Genomic DNA, 18,661 nt, shown 5'->3' with positions numbered 1-18,661 from the left:
AGCAAGTGAAAAAAATAGAAATTCAAAAATCGAATAGTCCGCCTAAAATGGCACTAGCATTTACATTGTCAGTTTTCTATTTTTGGAACAGACTGTTGAAGGTATTTTAATGATTGGAACTGGAGCCGATACCCCTATAGCGCCGTGGACCTCCTTGAATGTGTAATAAAAACAAAGACAAGTTTATTAATTAAACGTGACTATCCCGGCCATGAGTCATTGTCCTCGGCATCTTTAAAGCCTGTATAATTTCCGGCTGCATCTGGGTAATTACGTCTTATTGATGCCACAACACACGAAGGAATCACGCGTCTGTTCCCTTTACCAAGTCTGTTATAAGTCCACCAAGTAAACTGTCTATAACCTGCCAATCGCATACTCCTAGGAAAAAACAAGACATTGATACATGCTCGGAACAGAACCCAGACAAATGCAGTTGAAACAAACAAATTCTACTTCGCCAAGCAGGGGCTCATTTGTAATGAGATCAATATCTTAAGCTAACATTGTGTGACAAAGGGAGACTTCCTGACGCTCGCCGTTTGACTAAGGCTCTGTTTACATGTAGGAAGTTTCCCTTTCTTATTTTCCCTCATTAAGTGATGTGATGATTCTCATAAGAACTCCTTCTTTCAATTTTGTCTCGTCCACGTCCATATTTACTCATAATTTACCTCCATTAGGAAAACAAAGCACACAAACTGAAGAGGTGTACTGGCTCTTTACAATTAAATATAGCGATGAAGTTCACCCTTCAGACAAAAGACTACAACACCACTTGTATTAAAAGGGCTGACAACACTGCATTTGTTTCTTAGGGTTCGCGTCACACGAACTCGTAAACAACTAAAGCGTTTTGTTTGCATGAATTTTGTGAAAAATATTTATTCTGTCGGTGCTTACTCATTTGACGGATAATCTTCAAGTCTGTCATTTCTCACATGGTGCATGCCAACTAGGGCTGTTCTCAAGACGTCCGCTAGTAAACACATGGGTCCAAATGATCCGTGCTCTGTAATACACTGAAGCTTGTTACCTGCAATTTCAGTGATAGTTCATATCACTCAGTTAGCAGTGTGAAATAAATTCATTGCGGGCACTGCACCGTTCTTTTGTAAAAAAATAAAAAATTATCACTTTAGAAACAAAGATTTTATTTGAGAACAATTAATAATTACCTTCCAGATCGAGTCGATCACCTAGTGCATCCATTTCTTGGCAGCATATACACTCGTTTTCTGTTGGCATCTCTTGACAGTTGCCGCAAGAGCACCATTCGCGATTTCCAAGACGTGAGCGCGTAAATGTTTCTTCTTGTATCTCTTCCTGAGTTTCTTTGTCAACAGAAATTTCTTCTTCTCCTGAAGATGAGCTATGTTGCGGCTCAAACATGAATGGACGAATTACACCATCTGGATTAAGATCCAAGTCGAGAATTGAGTCATTATCGCTCTCCTCGCCGCTGTTTTCTATGTTTTCATCCATCTTAGTCGACATTACAACGCTTGACTATTGCTACGTCATAGCTACGTCATAATAAAGATGGCGGATTTCAATTCCAAAATGTCAATTTTTTCAACGTAATTTCTGGCAACAAATACACTTAAAGCTCAAATGAATTGCCAATTATGAGAAAAAAAGTCAGAAACTTTTGATATAGGTAAACTTTTTCTAGACCGTACTTCCCCTTTAATGAACTTCATGCTACCCTTTTCTCTCGCTAATCTTGCTCAAGATAGGAAGACAAGAAGTAGAGATGAGATAAGAAACAAGAAATGGTGGGAGGACGGTCTTCAAAACTGGTCGTAGTCGCAGTTTAAAAAAAGACTTCGAGTTAATCGAGATGCATTTCATTTCATTCTTGGAGAAATTGAAGATTTAATTACAAAGGAAACAACGCAGTTTAAAAAACCGATAAGCCCAGAATGTCAGTTGGCATTAACCTTGTACAGAATGGCACATGGGATCTCATTCAGCACAGTGGTTGATCTTTTTGGAGTTGCGGCTCCAACAGCCTGCCAGATTTTTTCAACTGCTACCAGTGCTATTGTTACAAGGCTGTACGATAGATCTGTTTGCCTTCCAAGAAATGAAGAAGAATGGAAAAAAGAGCTGTGCTGCTTCTTGGAAAATTGGTAGTTCCCGTGTGTTGCCGCCTGGGATGGTTTTCATGTGTATATAGGTTCTAACTTGAAAAATTGTTTTAAGTTAAAATAAAAAAAAATAAATAAAAATAAAAAAATAAAAAAAAAACTTGAAAAATTTCTTTAGTTTCAAGAAAAGATACTCCGTAACCAATATGGGGCTGATAGGGCATAACAAACGCTTTTTGTGGACAGGGGTAGGTGCTCCGGGCTCCATGATTCCACCCTTTTGCAATCCTGTCCTTTTTTCCATGCATTTGAAGAAGGGGAAGTGTTGCCCAGTAAATCGTTACATCTACCTGAGCATGGAGAAATCCCCTTTGTGGCTGTGGGCGACAGTGCTTTTCCATCTCATGTATGGCTAATGAAAGCTTTTCCTGACACTACTGGAGACCCAGCAGAAATTAATTTTAACAAAAAGTTACGGTCTGCTCGAGTTGTGTCTGAACACGCATACGGGATGCTTAAAGGGCGATGGCAACTGCTTTACAAAAAAGTGGATTGCAATAAGAAGAACATAAAGCGTATCATTATGTGTGGCATAACATTACATAACATTTGTATACACCTGAATGATCCATGCAAGAGACAGTGGAGGTTGGACGTGCAAGAGCTTAACCTCATTCGTGGAAGACACCATGGTATTCGTGATAAAAATGAAGTTCGAAGAATCAGGAAGAAGGTAGTTGACTGGCTGTGGTCATTATCATAGACATGGCAACCATTCTAACAGTTATAAGTATCACTTTATTTACATGGATGTTGTAGTTCAAAGCAGGAATAAGTTCATTCAAAGGTTAATCTCCATGTTTATGTTGTTGTTAACTAAGTAAGGATACATTCCTTATTCTTTTGTTAATAAATGTTAAGACTGAAAACTAACATTTGCCAATATAGCATGTAAATGGTGCTACCTGTAACACTTCAGTAATTTACAGTGTTTGAAGTTTCACAATGAGATATTTCAGTGCATGATTTAGTGTTCAGCAGGAATTGTAAATTTATAAAATCTTTGTGGTTAAGTGATATCCAGAAATATTCAAGGGTGAGTTAATTGTTAGCAATATTTATCAAGAACTTAATGATTTATCTGAAGATCACAAAAGCTCTCAGCTGAAACTGGTTTTTATTAAACATTGTTGCCAAGAAAAATTGTGAACATAATATCCATTTATCACTGATTGAAATTAACTTACCCTGGACACAATGAAGTGGAGAAATCATTCATTGTCTTTTTGCATTAGCAAACATCAAGAACTATCTTCAGCTCCCAGAAAGGAGTTTAAAAGTTCAGTGATCAACAATATACTCCTAATTCCAAAATGGCGGCGGCCGATGAGAGTCTGGATCGAATAGCATGAAAACGAGGCATCGAGGGCCAAGTCTCGTGTTTACGTATGTAAATTAATGGGAAAGAAAAAGCGCATCATGCCGCAAAATTGCTGTGTCCCTGGCTGCACTAAGAAAGTTTACGAAGAAGATGGTATTAAGATCTCTTACCACAAGTTTCCTGAAAATAGAGATTTATTTATGAAGTGGATCGTTGCCATTCGAAGAGATGAGGGTAAAGATTTCATGGTGACAGAACACACGAGAGTTTGCTCGCGACATTTCAAATCGTCAGATTATCTACCGTCACTCACAGGCCGTAAAATGAGTTTGAAATCCATGGCAGTCCCATCTTTGTTTCCTTGGAAGCAGGGTTCGCCGATCAAGCGAAAATCACCGAGGAAAAGAACTCTGATTTTGAAAAAAACCGCGACAAAATCACAGGAGACGACAATTGCACCAGCACGAGTCGACAACTATTCCACGTGCGATCTAGTGACATTTCAAGAATCTCGCGCTTCCTCCCCGTCAACACCAGCAGATTCGGCAAGCACCACAGTAGAAGAACCAGCTGAGGATCTGGAAGCTCTTATTTGCGAACTTAAACTTGAAAATGAACGGCTTGTCGGGGAAATCCGTAAAATCACTATTTCAAATAACAATTTCCAGTCGGAAGTAGAGGAACTTAAACGCCGGAGCGATTCCTTGCAGTCAAGAGTGTTCTGCATTGAGAAATTTTTGCCCTCGGAGAAGGATGTCGCTTTTTATACGGGGTTCCCAAACAAAAATGTCTTAGAAAGTGTTTTCGCGTTTTTAGATCCTGGTAAGAAAGGGGAAAATATAAATAACTGGCACTCGGATTCACCATGTGATGTCCCCTCCCCACCCTGTCAGAGGGATGAGGAAGATATTCCCAAGCAGGGTAGGCCACGCCAATTGAGCCTAAAGGAAGAATTCTTTTTGACCCTTTGCAGACTAAGGCAGGGGTTCAAGGAGGAGCATTTAAGCCACTTGTATGGAGTCTCACAGACAACAGTAAGCAGAATAATAATTTCATGGATAAATTTTATGTTCTTAAAATTCAGTGTAATTCCAGTGTGGCCATCAAGAGCAAAAGTGGATTTGTGCATGCCTGCTGACTTTAAAGACAAATACCCCTCAACTAGGGTCGTTATTGACTGTACTGAGGTACGATGCCAGATGCCCAAGAGTCTACGCCTTAACAGTGAACTTTTTAGTTCTTACAAAAACCACACAACTCTTAAAGGTTTGATTGGCATCTCACCAGGAGGTGCTATTACCTTCATCAGCCAGCTATACACTGGTCATATTTCTGACAGGGAAATTGTTACAAGATCAGGATTTCTGTATCTGCCTTTTAATAGGGGAGATTCTGTCATGGCCGATGAAGGCTTTACTATTCAGGACCTTCTACCCCTTGGAGTGTCCCTAAATATTCCACCTTTTTTGGGAAGCAAGGGTCAAATGAGCGCAGCAGAAGTTGTTGAGACACAGTCGATCGCTTCTGTTCTGTGCTAAAAGATCTTCCACAAATTTGGTGTGGTTCCTCTGTCTTCGAGAAATTTTTCCAAAATTAGAGGCAGTGAATCTCAATTTTCTTTCTCGCATCCATTCCTCACAACTTGCTTGCTCTCTGGTTTTCTCTTCCATTTTGTTTGCCTCTATAACACCAACAGTCAAGCTCTTCAGCAGTTCCATTTCTTTAACAGTGAGGTTGTCAGGGGTCTGAAATGATCCGCAGAAATCATCCAATGGGAACGAAGGGTAGGCCGGGAATTCATTTGCTGTGCAGTGTTCTGTACAGTCAAATCCATCAAACAAGGTTACAAATGTGAAGTTCGATTCAGTAAAGGAAAGCTGATACGATCCAAATGACCCAACTGGGCATTGCCCAAAACGAGTGTCAACAACAGGTGATGTATCAATACTCGAGGGATCAACCACTTGAGTTATGCCAAGCGTTGAGCTATGCAGCTCAAGAGAATGTAGTAATTGTTCAAGCTTCCTCTTCTGATCACTTTCTCCCTTTCTTGCTTCTGTCAGAAGACAAGTTACTCCTGTTTTTTTGACACGTTCAGCATTATTTGCAGGATTTGAAAACAACCACATCCATGACAGGCTGGGAGCGGATACCTTCTAGTCTCGATTTGTGCCAATTTTGCAAAGCTGATGTGCATGCACTGGTTGGATTTTCATCCTCCTCATCCTTCAAATCTCGCACATCTTTGCAATTATAAATAGTGTATTTGCAAACTTTTATCATTAAAGCCAGAATGTGATTGCAAAAACCAGATTTACCTGCAGCACAACTTGGCCCACAGTAGGCATACTCCACATTTCCTGTCACCATACAGAGTGCTAGTTTTAAGTTGTGTGGTGCTTCATTGACCTTGAAACTATGAAAACACTTAGCACGGAAGTAAAAATACCTCTGATCAGAGTGCGTTTGTATTTCATGCAAATACTCATCAGCCAGAAACTGCTTGGCTTTTTGTAATCCTGTGGGCAGTGAATGATGCTCACCATGTCGATGCTTTTTTCCAGAATCACTTATGTTTCTCTAATTCTGCACGAGTAAACATCGGGCCTTTGGCAAGGGATGTACCCCATCCGTTCGCAGGAAAAGCGATGTTCTTTGTGTTGTCCAGGTCCGGGTCGGAATCGGCGGATTCGGCTCTTTGGTCCTCAGAACAGACTCTGTTACGATTCTGTTTACGCCTTGTGTAGATAAAGTTTTCATCTGGATCCACAAGGAGATGAGCAACATTTGCTTGGAGGTAGTCGTTGACTCTGTAAAGGAATGAATCCAGTAAGATTCAAGGCCATAGCAACCACAGCAATGATTTGAAGTCAACATAAACACATATCTTACCGCTTGCAAAGTTGCGCTTTGGTCGATAATCCTTTACAGCTATCCCCGTGACATTTCAACCAAAACTTCAGCTCAGAATTTTTTAAACGATTCGGATCTCTTCCGTTTAATGAACTTCCCGGAATATCGTCTTCAGTTAAAAACGGAGGACCGTACAGAAGAGTGTTTGCAAGAGACGCCATCTTCTGTTGTCTTTGGCGTTGGCCCTCGATGCCTCGCTTTCGTGTCAACTTGGCCCAGACCATCTGCGGTGGCCGCCATTTTGGAATTAAGCGAATTGCTAAACTGGAATAAGGCTTTATTCAAATGGAATTTCAAGTTTTAATGGAACAGTAGTTTTACCTTAAATGAGTGAAAACCTTCCCCTCTAAAACAGGTGAAAGTTAGAAGCCATGTTCGTCTTTACCTAGAAAGCTACTCAAACGTAGTGCTAGAATTGTTTACAATACTTGGTAGAACATTTGTAACACAACTTGTGAATGATCAATAAAGTTCCTTTTATAAGTAGGAGTTGGAAAAACAGTCCTTTTAATATAGCAGTCTTATCATTAAACTTGCAAGCAATTTTTTTCTGTAGCAAAGGCAAAGTATAAAAAGTTAACAAGGCAATGAAGTAACAGTGACATATACTGTAAAAGCTCACTTGGAGTTGGTTTACTTAATTTAACTGAGTGTAGTCAGATGTGCCACCAGGGCTTGTTGAAGAATAGTAATCTTTGGAATCAGTCTCTGAAGGCATACTATACAAGCCATGCTGAGGAGAGACATATGGTGTTGCAGATGTAAAGGCCAGCAAGGATGGATTGTGGGGTTTCTGCTCCAGGAAGGGGTAATACTGCTGTGAGGTCAGTGGTAGGCTTTGACTAGGGTCTTTTTGCAAAACCAACTGCATCATCAGTTGTTCATGTCGCCTATTTGCTTCTGCGTGTTCTTGTTGAAATTTCAAGAACATTTCATCACGTTTTCGGTCTACTTCCAAAATCCTGTTCAACCTTTCATCTTGAGCGTGGTTTACACTCTGCGAATATGTTTCCATGGTTTTACACAGCTGAAGTACTGCTGCTGTCTGGGTCTTAGGTTTTATGTCCCAATTAGGATGCAGTCCTATCTTGGGCTTTTTAGACACTTTTTCCTCCTTTTTCATTTCCTCCTTATTGCTTTCATCTTTTGTCACCTCAAGCTTGTAGTCACCTTCAGGGACTGAGAGTGGTGTTGTTGATCTTTCCTCACTGTTTTCATTACTGCTAGAGGAGTGATCCATTTCTTTTTCTCCAGAGCTTGCATGCACTGATACAACAGAGGTAAAAGACCTTTCTTCAGCTATGTCGCCAGCAGAACAAGCTACATCGGTAAATTCATCCGCCCCCTCTGTAAAAACAGGATTAAGAGTATCGTACCACCCTGTACATTCTGTTTCTTTCGATGAAAGCCCACTACCAAACTTGATTTTATTCTGGATGTGCTTCCACTCTCGTTTGAACCATTTATATTTTGACCTTAACTGTTCAACTGTAAACTCTTTGACTTTCATCTTTCTTGCCTCAAATTCCTCCTTCAATGCTTCTTGAATTTCTTGAAATATCTTTACGTTTGAGGACTTCTTCAGTGCCAAACGTTCCAGTACTGTAGCCCACCCAACAGTGTAATCACTTCCTCTGTATTGTGGGTCATATATAACTTCTGCGAAGACGTCTGTGTCTTGATCTGTCCAAGTCAACTTCTTGTTTGCTTTCTCCTTTTTTGTGATTGCTTTTGAGGGCACGATATACTTTACCGGACGCCATCTTGAAATAGGCATCCCAGGAAACCTTGCAAAACTATAGAAACCAATCTCTCTCATATGGAAACTTCGTCAAAAACCGTCTTCGTTTTCCGTCTAGATAAAAATTTAGAGATGGATGATCCGTCTAAGACGAGCTATCCGTCTGTCAGCACGTCTTCAAAACGTGCTGACAGACGGATCAGACTGAGACGAATTTTGCTCCATAATTCGTCTTAGGACTGAATTTATATTTAGACGAGTTATCCGTCTGAGACGAATGATTCGTCTCTGACGGATAACTCGTCTCTAGTATAAATTTGGCCATTTTCACCGCCAAATTCAATGTCAAGGTTGTTACTTAGTGTGCTTTCACTTTCATCTGTAAAGGACAACAAATGAGAGTTATTATTTACAATGCCAAACTTCAGCACGGTGGGCACATTTTGTTCAGCGGTTTCGCACGCCATTACCGCCGAATTTCAAAATGGCAGCTTTCCTCTCTGCCGATCAAGTGCGTGAGATGGTCGCACAAGATGTGGAAATGATTGAAGAGGAAAACGAGGAGACTATTTTAGTCAATAAGATCAAAAACTGTTGGGAGAAAGTTGCAACTCCCAAAATCGACTCAGAGTTTTTTGTAAACTCCGGAGTATCGATATTGGTGCCTCTGTATGAAATTAGTCGACGAGGAGTATCAGGGACTCCACAAGCTGCACATCTCCTGAAGTCGAATATTTTGGCCAGTACCATACTGCGATCTGAGTCCAGGCTGTGGCTGGAGGCAATATACAGACGCCTCGCCAGATGACGTATACGCACCCCATTTCAAGCGGAAATCACCCGCAATATTCCCCACAAGTTTTTGGTGTGTTCTGTAGGGCCATCAAGAGCACAGAGGAGTTTGCCGAACCCTTCATACCCATGGTCGCCAACAGTAAGACCGAAACTGTGTCTTTCACGACGCTAAGACCGGTGAAACAGTTGTTTTCTGTGCTTTCGAGACTAAGTGAAAGGGAGGTTGTGCAGCATTTTAAGAGGTGTGGTGTTCGGATGGCACGAGAAACGGAGATATATTCTTGGATTTCAACACAGAACTTTTAATATTTTCTGACATGTGTCGTCGCCATTACCAGAAGTAATCATACATCGAATCATGAACGGAAGCGAGGCTGAATTAATGTAAACGTAAATCAAATACAGCACATCTCCCCCTTTAAGATAATGAAAGAGAAACTTACTTAGACATACTTGTTTCTTATCTAGCGTGAAATTCAAAATTAAAACAACGTCGATCAAATGTCCTCAAGTAATCGTCATTTTGTTAATGAACACATCCTGGGTAGCTATTGTCATTTGTCTCTGCACTAAGTCTCACACACACTAGAATACGCGTTCATAGTTATGACTTTCTGTCTGAGAAACCAGAGAAAATCTGGCCAGAAAGTATAACTTCACTTATGGCACATAATCCTTCAATCTAGATGAGGGCTTAGATTGACGGCCAGATCTGGTGTACACTTTTGATGTGCCAGTTCCTTCTGCAGTGTTAGCTGTTTGGGGTGAAGGAAGTTTAGGTGATGGAGGTACTGGCACCGGTGTGGGTTTGGCTGGAGATGGAGATGCAGCTGGGGGTGGGGGTGGTAACTTGTTGATCTGTACTCTATTCCTTCTATATGACCCAGTGTCCGTATGGATCACGTAAGAACGAGGTGTGCACTTCTCCACTACTATTCCAGACTGTCCTCTGTCTTGTACCATCACTTCATCTCCCTTCTCTAAGGGAACAAGAGGCCTCGCTGAATGCCTTCTGTCGAAGTGCAGCTTCTGTTTGGTTTCGTGATTTTCTTCAAACTGACGTAAGGCACGATTTTGCACAAGGTTTGGGGACAGCTGAGACGGGGCCACCGGCACTTTGGTTTTGAGCCTCCTTGACATCATTAGCTCAGCTGGAGAATAACCATTAGCCAATGGTGTCGTTCTATACTGAAGCAAAGCAAGATAAGGATCTTGAGAGCCAGCTAGGAGACGTTTAGCTGTTTGCACTGCTCTCTCTGCTTCACCGTTGCCTGAAGCATGACCTGGGCTGCTAGTGACATGTCGAAACCCGTAATCTAAAGTGAACATTTTAAATTCCCTTGATGTATAGTAGCTGGCATTGTCAGATTTTACTTGATCTGGAATTCCGAATCTGGAAAATGCACGTTTCATCCTGTCAATGACCTCTGCTGAGGCAGTTGAACTCAGACTAGCTACCTCTATCCATCTGGAGTAGTAATCAATCATTACTAAATACAGTCTTTTATTGAGTTCATAGACATCAGTGGCTATGTATTGCCATGGTCGTTGTGGGAGCATGGTAGGAACTAGAGGTTCTGGAGGATTTTTCCTGTTAGACTGACACTTGCGACAGTTTTCAATTAACTCCTCTATATTCTTCATCATGCTTGGCCACCACACTGTGTTTCTGGCCAATGCCTTGCACTTGACAATCCCTTGGTGACCGTCGTGGATCTTATCCAGGACTTCCAATTTCATAGACGATGGTATAACGACTCGAGGTCCCATCATCAACAGCCCTTTAACCACTGTCAGCTCTGCTCTATGAGCAAAATAAGGGCTGACTAAACCCTTGACATTATGTTTTTCAGGCCAACCTTCAGCTACATAGTTCATAATTTGCCTGCATGCTTCATCCTCCTGTTGATGGATCATAATATCATCTAATTTGCTATCACTGATAGGCATTCCAGCTATGACTTGATGAGCATATAAGTTCACTTCCTCATGAAATGAATCACCTGATTTGGCTGGTGTTGGAGAACGAGATAGTGTGTCGGCAGTATACAACAGTTTTCCTGGCACATGAACAGGTGTGAACGAGTATCTCATGAGCCTCATTCTCATTCGTTGAATACGTACGGGTAGTTGATCCAACTCCTTCGTGGATAGCAGTGGTACAAGAGGCTTATGATCAGTCTCGAGTATAATATCCTTTCCCAGAATGTAATCTGTGAATCGTTCACATGCGAAGGTACTAGCTAAGGCCTCCTTCTCAATCTGGGCGTACCTTTTCTCTACATCCAGAAGGCTTTTGGACGCATACGCCACTGGCGCCCACCTGTCACCGTGCTTTTGCAAAAGCACTCCGCCAAGTCCGTATGAAGACGCATCTGCTGACACCTTGGTCTCCAGTGAAGGATCATATATTTGCAACACTGGGCTGCTCGTCAAGCATTGTTTAATCTCTTTAAAAGCCTGTTCCTGTGCTGGACCCCAGCACCATGCACTGTGAGAGCTCAAGAGTTCACGTAGAGGTTGTGTCATAGTAGCAAGGTTGGGTACAAACTTCATGAGCTGGTTCACTGTACCCATCAGACCTCTTACCTCACTCACATTCTCTGGAGCACGCATTTTCAATAAAGCCTCAACCTTCTCTGGAGAGCTTTCCACACCATTAACTCCGATCCGATGACCTAGAAAGTCAATCTGGCTTTTGCTGAATTGGCACTTATCCTTATTCAAGGTGACACCTGCTGCTTTCAGCCTTGTTAATGTCTGTACGAGTCTCTCGTCATGTTCCTCCTGGTTCTTTCCGAACACGACAATGTCATCCATGAGACATACCACACCTTGTTGACCACCTAGTATTCGGTAGATCTCACTCTGAAACTTCTCAGGGCCAGATTTGATACCGAAGGGAATTCGCTTGTATCGAAATCGACCAAATGGTGAGATGAACGTGGTCAGTTTCCTTGAATCTTCATCCAAGCAGATTTGGTGGAAACCCGCATTGGCATCCAGTTTAGAGAAAACCTTGGCACCTCCCATCAGAGCAATTGTATAATCCACGGTGGGGAGCATGATTCTTTCTCTCTTCACTACTTCATTAAGCTTCGTGAGATCCACACAGATCCTCACTTTGCCATTTCCTTTAGGCACCACGACCATAGGAGAACACCATTCCGATGGTTCTGTGCACCGTTCAATAACATCTAGCTCGATAAGCTTGTCAAGTTCAGCTTTGGCTAGAGGACGTAGTGGAATAGATATCCTCCTGGGAGTCATCACACTGTATGGCTCTGCGTTTTGCTCGATCTTAATCTTATATTCTCCTTCTAGCTTTCCTAAGCCTTTGAACATTGATCCGAACTCCGCTGACTGGATAGGATCTGACGTAACTTTTCCAATGAACTTAACGACACCTAGATCTGCACAAGCGTCTCTACCTAGCAATAGAGAGCCTTTGGGGAACACATATATATCCTCTGTGATTGTCTGATCACCTTTCTTTAGTTCTGCAGTAAAGAATCCAAGAGTTGAAAGGTTGCTTTGATCTGGGCCACTAAGAGGCCTGTCAGGCTTCTGCAAAATGAAGTGTGAAAACTGTGTATCATACACAGCTTTGGGAATGACTGTCACATCTGCTCCGGTATCAACAGCAAATTTCAGGCTCTGACCTGACACCTGGACTTCCGTAAACCATGCACTCCTGCTTTTCCTGTTGTTGATACTCTCAATAGAGTAACTTTCATCACTGATGCTTCCTAAGAAGTAGTACTCATCTGAGTCAGACTGCACTTCTGCTACCTCTTGTACAGACCCTTTGCCTTTGCTACTCCTGCAGACCTTGCCCCAATGTCCTGGGCGTTTGCACTTGTTACATTTACTGTCTTTTGCAGGGCATCTTTCTCTGGGGTGCACCTCCTTTCCACACCACCGGCATGACCGGCTATTCGATGCCTGGGAGCAATTTGATGCACTTCTTTGCTGCCCGTTACTACGTGGTCCCTTGTCACGAGGGCCTCCTTTCCGCCTATGTTGAACTGCCTGCACTTTAGAAGTCTCTCCTTTTATATCCTGAGCCCACCTTCCAGAACATTCTTCTGCTCTACACTCATTTATCGCTTTTTCTAAAGTCAGTTCACCATCTCTCAACAGCCGTGCTCTGACCTTATCACTATTTATACCCAATACGATCTTATCTCTGACAAAATCGTCCTTTAGTTCACCGTAGGCACACGAAGACACGAGAGTGTTAATTTGTGATAAGAAATTATCGAAACTCTCACCTTCTGATTGCGTATACCTGTGAAACTTGTAACGCTCATAAGTAACGTTTGTTTTCGGCGTGCAGAACCTCTGGAATTTCTCTAGAATTATTTCCGGATCCAGTTTGTCCTCTGCTGGTACATGTTCCTCCCCTTCGGGGTCACCAACAGCTGGAGCCCATGTGAATCCATTGTAGATTTTCAGCGCCTCCTCACCTGCGAGATTTAGCAGTATAGCACTTCTCCTTTCCTTACTGGCAGTAGATAATCCAATGGCGTTCACATATAATTCGTACTGCTGCTTGAACAACTTGAAATTCTCACTTGCATTTCCCGATAGACAAAGAGCTTTTGGTGTTGGAAGATTCGTAGCCATATTTCCGCGTAATTCCTGATCACTGATCGCTAAATATCCGTTCTGGACACAGTTTATATCTTCTTGTTTACTTCTGACACCATGTGGTGTTCGGATGGCACGAGAAACGGAGATATATTCTTGGATTTCAACACAGAACTTTTAATATTTTCTGACATGTGTCGTCGCCATTACCGGAAGTAATCATACATCGAATCATGAACGGAAGCGAGGCTGAATTAATGTAAACGTAAATCGAATACAGCACAGAGGTCATTAATAATAGTTAATAATTTAATAATTTACCAATTTATCTAGCGCGTATTTACATGTGCTGATCAATAGCGCTTTACAATCATATGTTTAAAAGAAAACGAAAATACATTACCGTGAAAATAAAATAAACTAAGTTAAACTATAAAAAATACTTCTTAAAAAGATAGGTTTTAAGTCGAGATTTAAAACTGTTAAGTGATGTTGCTTGACGAAGCTCCACAGGTAGCTCATTCCAGAGTTTTGGAGCTGTTGCTGAGAATGATCTTGCTCCCAATGTTGTAAGCATCTTTCCCTTGGGATGGTCCAATAAGAGCTTACCAGTAGACCTAAGATTATATAATGAATTCGATTTTATACTAATAAGATTGCTAAGATAAGTTGGCGCTAGGCCATAAATACATTTGAAAGTCAAAAGTAAAATCTTATAGTCAATACGCAAAGAAACTGGCAGCCAGTGCAGCTCATAAAGTGCCGGTGTAATGTGAGAAAACTTTCCAAAGCCAAGAATAAGTCTTGCTGCTGCATTTTGTACACGCTGTAATTTAGCAATCTGCACATTTGGTAAGCCAAACAATAAACCATTACAATAGTTAAGACGGCTGGTTATAAAAGCATGAGCCAAAGTAATTAAAGAATCTCTCGACAGGTATTTCTTAATACGGCTCAAGTTATGTAAATGATAAAATGCCGCATTACAAGCCTTGTTTATATGATCAGTCATGCTTAAGTTGCTGTCAAACCAGGATCCAAGATTTCTAACACATGGGCTTGGACTGATACGATTATTGCCCACAGTTATGGAACACGAATCTAATTTATCAAGCTGTTGTCGTGTGCCGACTAACAAAAACTCCGTTTTATCATCATTGATCATCAACCGATCTTGAATCATCCATTTCCTCACCGCGTCAATGCACTTTTCCATAGCTTGTATAGCATCAGCTTGAGCAGTGTTGCCAAGTGGTTTAAAACTCAGATACAGCTGCGTATCATCAGCGAAACAGTGAGCATCAGGAAGATAATGTTCCACGATCTTAAACAGCTTGGACGCATATATTATGAATAGCAAAGGCCCTAAATATGAGCCTTGGGGTACCCCGCAGTTCAAGTCAAAAGGACGAGAAAGAACTCCATGTACAGAAACGCGCTGACTTCTATCAGACAAGTACGATCTAAACCAATTCAGAGCAGTCCCACGTATGCCAACCTCGTCAGATAGGCTCTCTAAAAGTATTCAATAATCAACAGTGTCAAAGGCAGCACTGAGATCCAATAAAATTAACATAGTGACATGTTGAGAGTTCATCTTTAACAAAATATCGTTCATCACCTTGATAAGTGCAGTTTCAGTGATATAGAATTGCCTGTAAGAAGATTGAAGCGTAGGAAAAATAGCATTTGAAACCATGTGATCGTAAACTTGATTAAAAACGACTTTTTCAGTCAACTTGGATACGTATTGTAAGTTACCAACTGGTCTGTAATTTTTGTACAGCAAATCCAATCCAGGTTTCTTCAAGATAGGATTAATAAGCCCACATTTCCAATCATCCGCAAATTCTCCAGAATTGAGAGACAGGTTGGTCATTTTAGTAATAACTGGTAATAGCACATCAGCACAGCTGATTACCATAGATGTTGACATTGGATCAAACATACAGCTTTTCTTCGGAGAGCAGCCAATCAACTTACTAACAGCACTCAGTTAAAGGGATAAAGCTGTCCAGTGTTCTAGTTGGTAGCGTTTTCACATAGTCAAAATGAGAATCATGCAAACAATCGGCTAGTCTGTCCAGTTTGACATGGATGGCGTCAATCTTTTCAACAAAGAAGCTACCCATTTCATTGGCTAAAACCAGCTTGTCACTAGTTGGTGGAAAAGGTACTTAGCAACCTCTTTGTTGCCGAGAATAGGTTCCTTTGATTGGAGTTATTTTCAACAATAAAGTCTGAGTAAAACTTACGATGGGCTTCATTCATCAGGTAGGTTGTAAAGTTCCTCTTCTTTTTAAATTCAAGCAAATCATTGACACTTCGAGATCGACGCCATTTTCTTTCAGCTTTCTGTCTTTCCCTCCTTGAATCCCTAATATCTTCACTAAACCAAGGTACCAAAGGCCTCACTGTGATAAACTTAGTGACAAGTGGAGCATGAGGATTAAGAGCCGCAGATAATGTAGAATTATAACACATAAGAAGATCATTCAGAGCATCAGGGCTGTCTGTACAAAGCAAAGTTGTAGATAGTTCATCGCATAATTATCAGGTTAACGTCAACCACCTTTGTCTTCCTGAAAGAAATTTTTTTTCTTCGGGAGCGGTGGCCTGTCCAGGGTTAGATCACAAATCAAAGTAGAGTGATCAGAAAACAGACAGTCAGTCACAGGGATGTTAGCTAATAAGGAGTCACATTGTCGAGTAATGATCAAATCCAGGGTGTGTCCTGACTCGTGTGTTGGCACGTTAACAGGAAGAAAAGTCGGTAGCAAGGTTTCACTCCTGGCTTCCCAAGAGAAGAACATGGTCTTTCTGCATAAATTAAACAAAGGCCAACTGACTATTTCGTTCCACTTTGGAGAGTGGAACTCACATGGTTTTCCACAGCATTATTAATTAGATTGAACAAATTTTGTGATCCTTGCAGTTATGCTGTCAACAACCTCAAGCCCAATGTCAGCAGCTGTTCGCCGGGAGAGACCCTGGGAAAATGGAATTTCATCTAACAACCATTAAGGGTGGTAGTCAATTTCAAATACCAGATGCTAGGATAAGAAATTCCATCATCCAAGAGTCTCTCCAGGCAACAGCCACTAACAAAGAGCCTGATGACTCTGGGTAATTGAGATTGTGCTATCAAGAAAGAAACCAATCTTGATCCCAGAGTCGTCAGGCTCTTTGTGAGCCATTGCCACCTGGAGAGACCCTGGGATGATGGAATTTCTTATCCCAGTAATCAAAATTGACTGCCACCCTTAATGGCTGTTAGACTTAATTTCATTTTCCCAGGGTCTCTCGCAGCAACCAACCACTGACAGAGACTAAGGGCTCTGGGCTTGAGATTGCAAAGATTCCAGAAAATTAGGCTTGATGTGAGATTGGAACCCGAGACCTTGTGATACAAGTGCAATGCTCTGCTATTGTGTAAACAATAAAGCCAGATGGATCTATCCATGTGGCTTGGTAGCTCGAAGGATACAGCATTGCACTGGTATAACAAGGTCCCAGCTTCAAATCCTATGTCAAGGCTGATTTTTTTAGGTTTCGTTCTCAACTGCTTATGTTGATAGCATAACTGAGAGAATCCAAAATTCACTGATGTTACTTCTGCTGTAATTTTCCACTTTCCCATGTTCAGGGTAAATTTATGGTAGTTAATCATAAATTGAGACAACAGAGAATAAAACAAAAGTTCTTTAATTTATTACAAGGGCTTAAGCAAACAAGCTCAAAGAAGTGTCAATATATTTTTTTTGACTGAAAATTCAGTCCCCTATTCTGAGATAATCAGAACCATAACAAAATTGAAATACATGTGATGGAATATTTTTTAATCTGATTGGCTATTGGTATCCCTGATTTAAAGCACTTTAAAATAGGACAGTGAAATATGACAGTAGGCATGATGCCGAAGTAATTGGACAGCAGTATACACCTAATTGTGCAAGCTGTAATAAGACAGTTGCACTTCAAGCCCCAATAGTGACCTTTGGATGAAATGTTTTGAAATTTACACATATTCACCCAACTAATCACAAAGTAAATATGTAAAGAAGAGTGAGGAGAAGATGGATGTTGATATTGGGAATTAAAGGGTTAAATGTTTTTTTTTTCTCACATCTAGCAAAAAACTCTGGGGAAATATTGTATTTCGATTAAACAAAAGTTGAAATTATCACAAATTATTATCTCAGATTTTGTTTTAGTTATGATTAATTGGTAACAGACCTTTCTGTCATCCAATTCTGTCTGTAATCATACTCATGATTAAACAAATTGGACTCTTACGCTGTTGTCCAATTTTGGAAGATCACTGTATGGTTACAGACTGAATTGGACTCAGCACTAAGTCCTATTACCATTTTTTAACTACTACCATTTTGCAAGTGGAGTGGGTGGGTAGCCTGTGGAAGGGGGGCTACTGAAAGTGGCACCTTCCACCCTCTGTAGATTTTTCCACTTGTCTTGTTTGAGCAGCCAAGAATTTCGTGCTCATTACTGACTATATTACAGGTTAAAAAGTTAGCATATCCTTATAAATACCAACTAATGGCTTATCGATCACTATGCTGCTGTTTCAATGAATACTAAGCTATAAGGTCTTACCTTTCTTGGTCAAAAGTTCATGTCCAACAGCTTTCATATATACAATCACTATGCTGTTGTTTCAATAAATACTACGCTAAAATAAGTTAAAATGTCCGACCTTTCTTGGTCAAAAGTTAATGTCCAACAGCTTTCATATATACAATCACTATGCTGTTGTTTCAATAAATACTAAGCTGAAATAAGTTAAAATGTCTGACCTTTCTTGGTCAAAAAATCATGTCCAAAAGCTTACATATATACAATCACTAAGCTGTTGTGTCAATAGATACTAAGCTAAAATAAGTTAAAATGTCTGACCTTTCTTGGTCAAAAAAATCATGTCCAACAGCTTTCATATATACAATCACTAAGCTATTGTGTCAATAAATACTAAGTTAAAATAAGTTAAAATGCTTGACCTTTTTTGGTCAAAATATGTTCGAAGACTTGTATTTATTACCCTTTTAGCTTAATACTTATAGACCTTTTTCACAATAGCAGCCTTTTTTGTTAATTTATATGTATGTAAATTATCCTCTCTGGCATAGT

The 18,661-nt window shown here is 40.7% G+C and overlaps 3 protein-coding genes and 1 pseudogene across 3 annotated transcripts; 1 reads left to right on the top strand and 3 right to left on the bottom strand.

The window, feature by feature from the left end:
• Positions 1 to 31: 31 nt before the first annotated feature.
• On the bottom strand, positions 32 to 1,693 carry LOC149036485 (P2X purinoceptor 7-like). The gene is made up of 3 exons (XM_089190006.1): positions 1,179 to 1,693; positions 904 to 1,036; positions 32 to 381 (listed from the first exon to the last, which is right to left on the bottom strand). The coding sequence occupies exons 1-3, from the start codon at positions 1,495 to 1,497 to the stop codon at positions 201 to 203; spliced, it is 633 nt and encodes a 210-aa protein (XP_089046132.1). The 5' UTR covers positions 1,498 to 1,693; the 3' UTR covers positions 32 to 200.
• On the top strand, positions 1,603 to 5,012 carry LOC149036484 (uncharacterized). The gene has a single exon (XM_089189996.1). It carries the CDS (start codon positions 3,552 to 3,554, stop codon positions 5,010 to 5,012), a length of 1,461 nt encoding a protein of 486 aa, XP_089046122.1. The 5' UTR covers positions 1,603 to 3,551.
• Positions 5,013 to 5,261: 249 nt separating this feature from the next.
• On the bottom strand, positions 5,262 to 6,611 carry LOC149036483 (uncharacterized; annotated as a pseudogene).
• Positions 6,612 to 6,666: 55 nt separating this feature from the next.
• LOC149036482 (uncharacterized) lies at positions 6,667 to 8,858 on the bottom strand. Its single transcript, XM_089190000.1, has one exon. It carries the CDS (start codon positions 8,204 to 8,206, stop codon positions 7,025 to 7,027), a length of 1,182 nt encoding a protein of 393 aa, XP_089046126.1. The 5' UTR covers positions 8,207 to 8,858; the 3' UTR covers positions 6,667 to 7,024.
• Positions 8,859 to 18,661: the final 9,803 nt, after the last annotated feature.

The sequence above is a fragment of the Pocillopora damicornis genome, chromosome 12, assembly GCF_964200805.1.
Source record: "Pocillopora damicornis chromosome 12, jaPocDami1.2, whole genome shotgun sequence".
In the NCBI taxonomy this organism is placed as follows: Eukaryota; Metazoa; Cnidaria; class Anthozoa; order Scleractinia; family Pocilloporidae; genus Pocillopora; species Pocillopora damicornis.
Note: the sequence above shows the minus strand (reverse complement) of the source record. Positions and strands in the feature narration are given on the sequence as shown.

Excerpts from the sequence above, each read along its gene's own strand:
- LOC149036484 (XM_089189996.1), top strand. The coding sequence starts at position 3,552 with ATGGGAAAGAAAAAGCGCATCATGCCGCAAAATTGCTGTGTCCCTGGC.
- LOC149036482 (XM_089190000.1), bottom strand. The coding sequence starts at position 8,206 with ATGAGAGAGATTGGTTTCTATAGTTTTGCAAGGTTTCCTGGGATGCCT.
- LOC149036485 (XM_089190006.1), bottom strand. The coding sequence starts at position 1,497 with ATGTCGACTAAGATGGATGAAAACATAGAAAACAGCGGCGAGGAGAGC. Across the intron at positions 1,037-1,178 it reads TGATCGACTCGATCTGGAAG|GTAACAAGCTTCAGTGTATT; the intron begins GTAATTATTAAT and ends CTGAAATTGCAG. Across the intron at positions 382-903 it reads GAAGATTATCCGTCAAATGA|GAGTATGCGATTGGCAGGTT; the intron begins GTAAGCACCGAC and ends GTTTTTTCCTAG.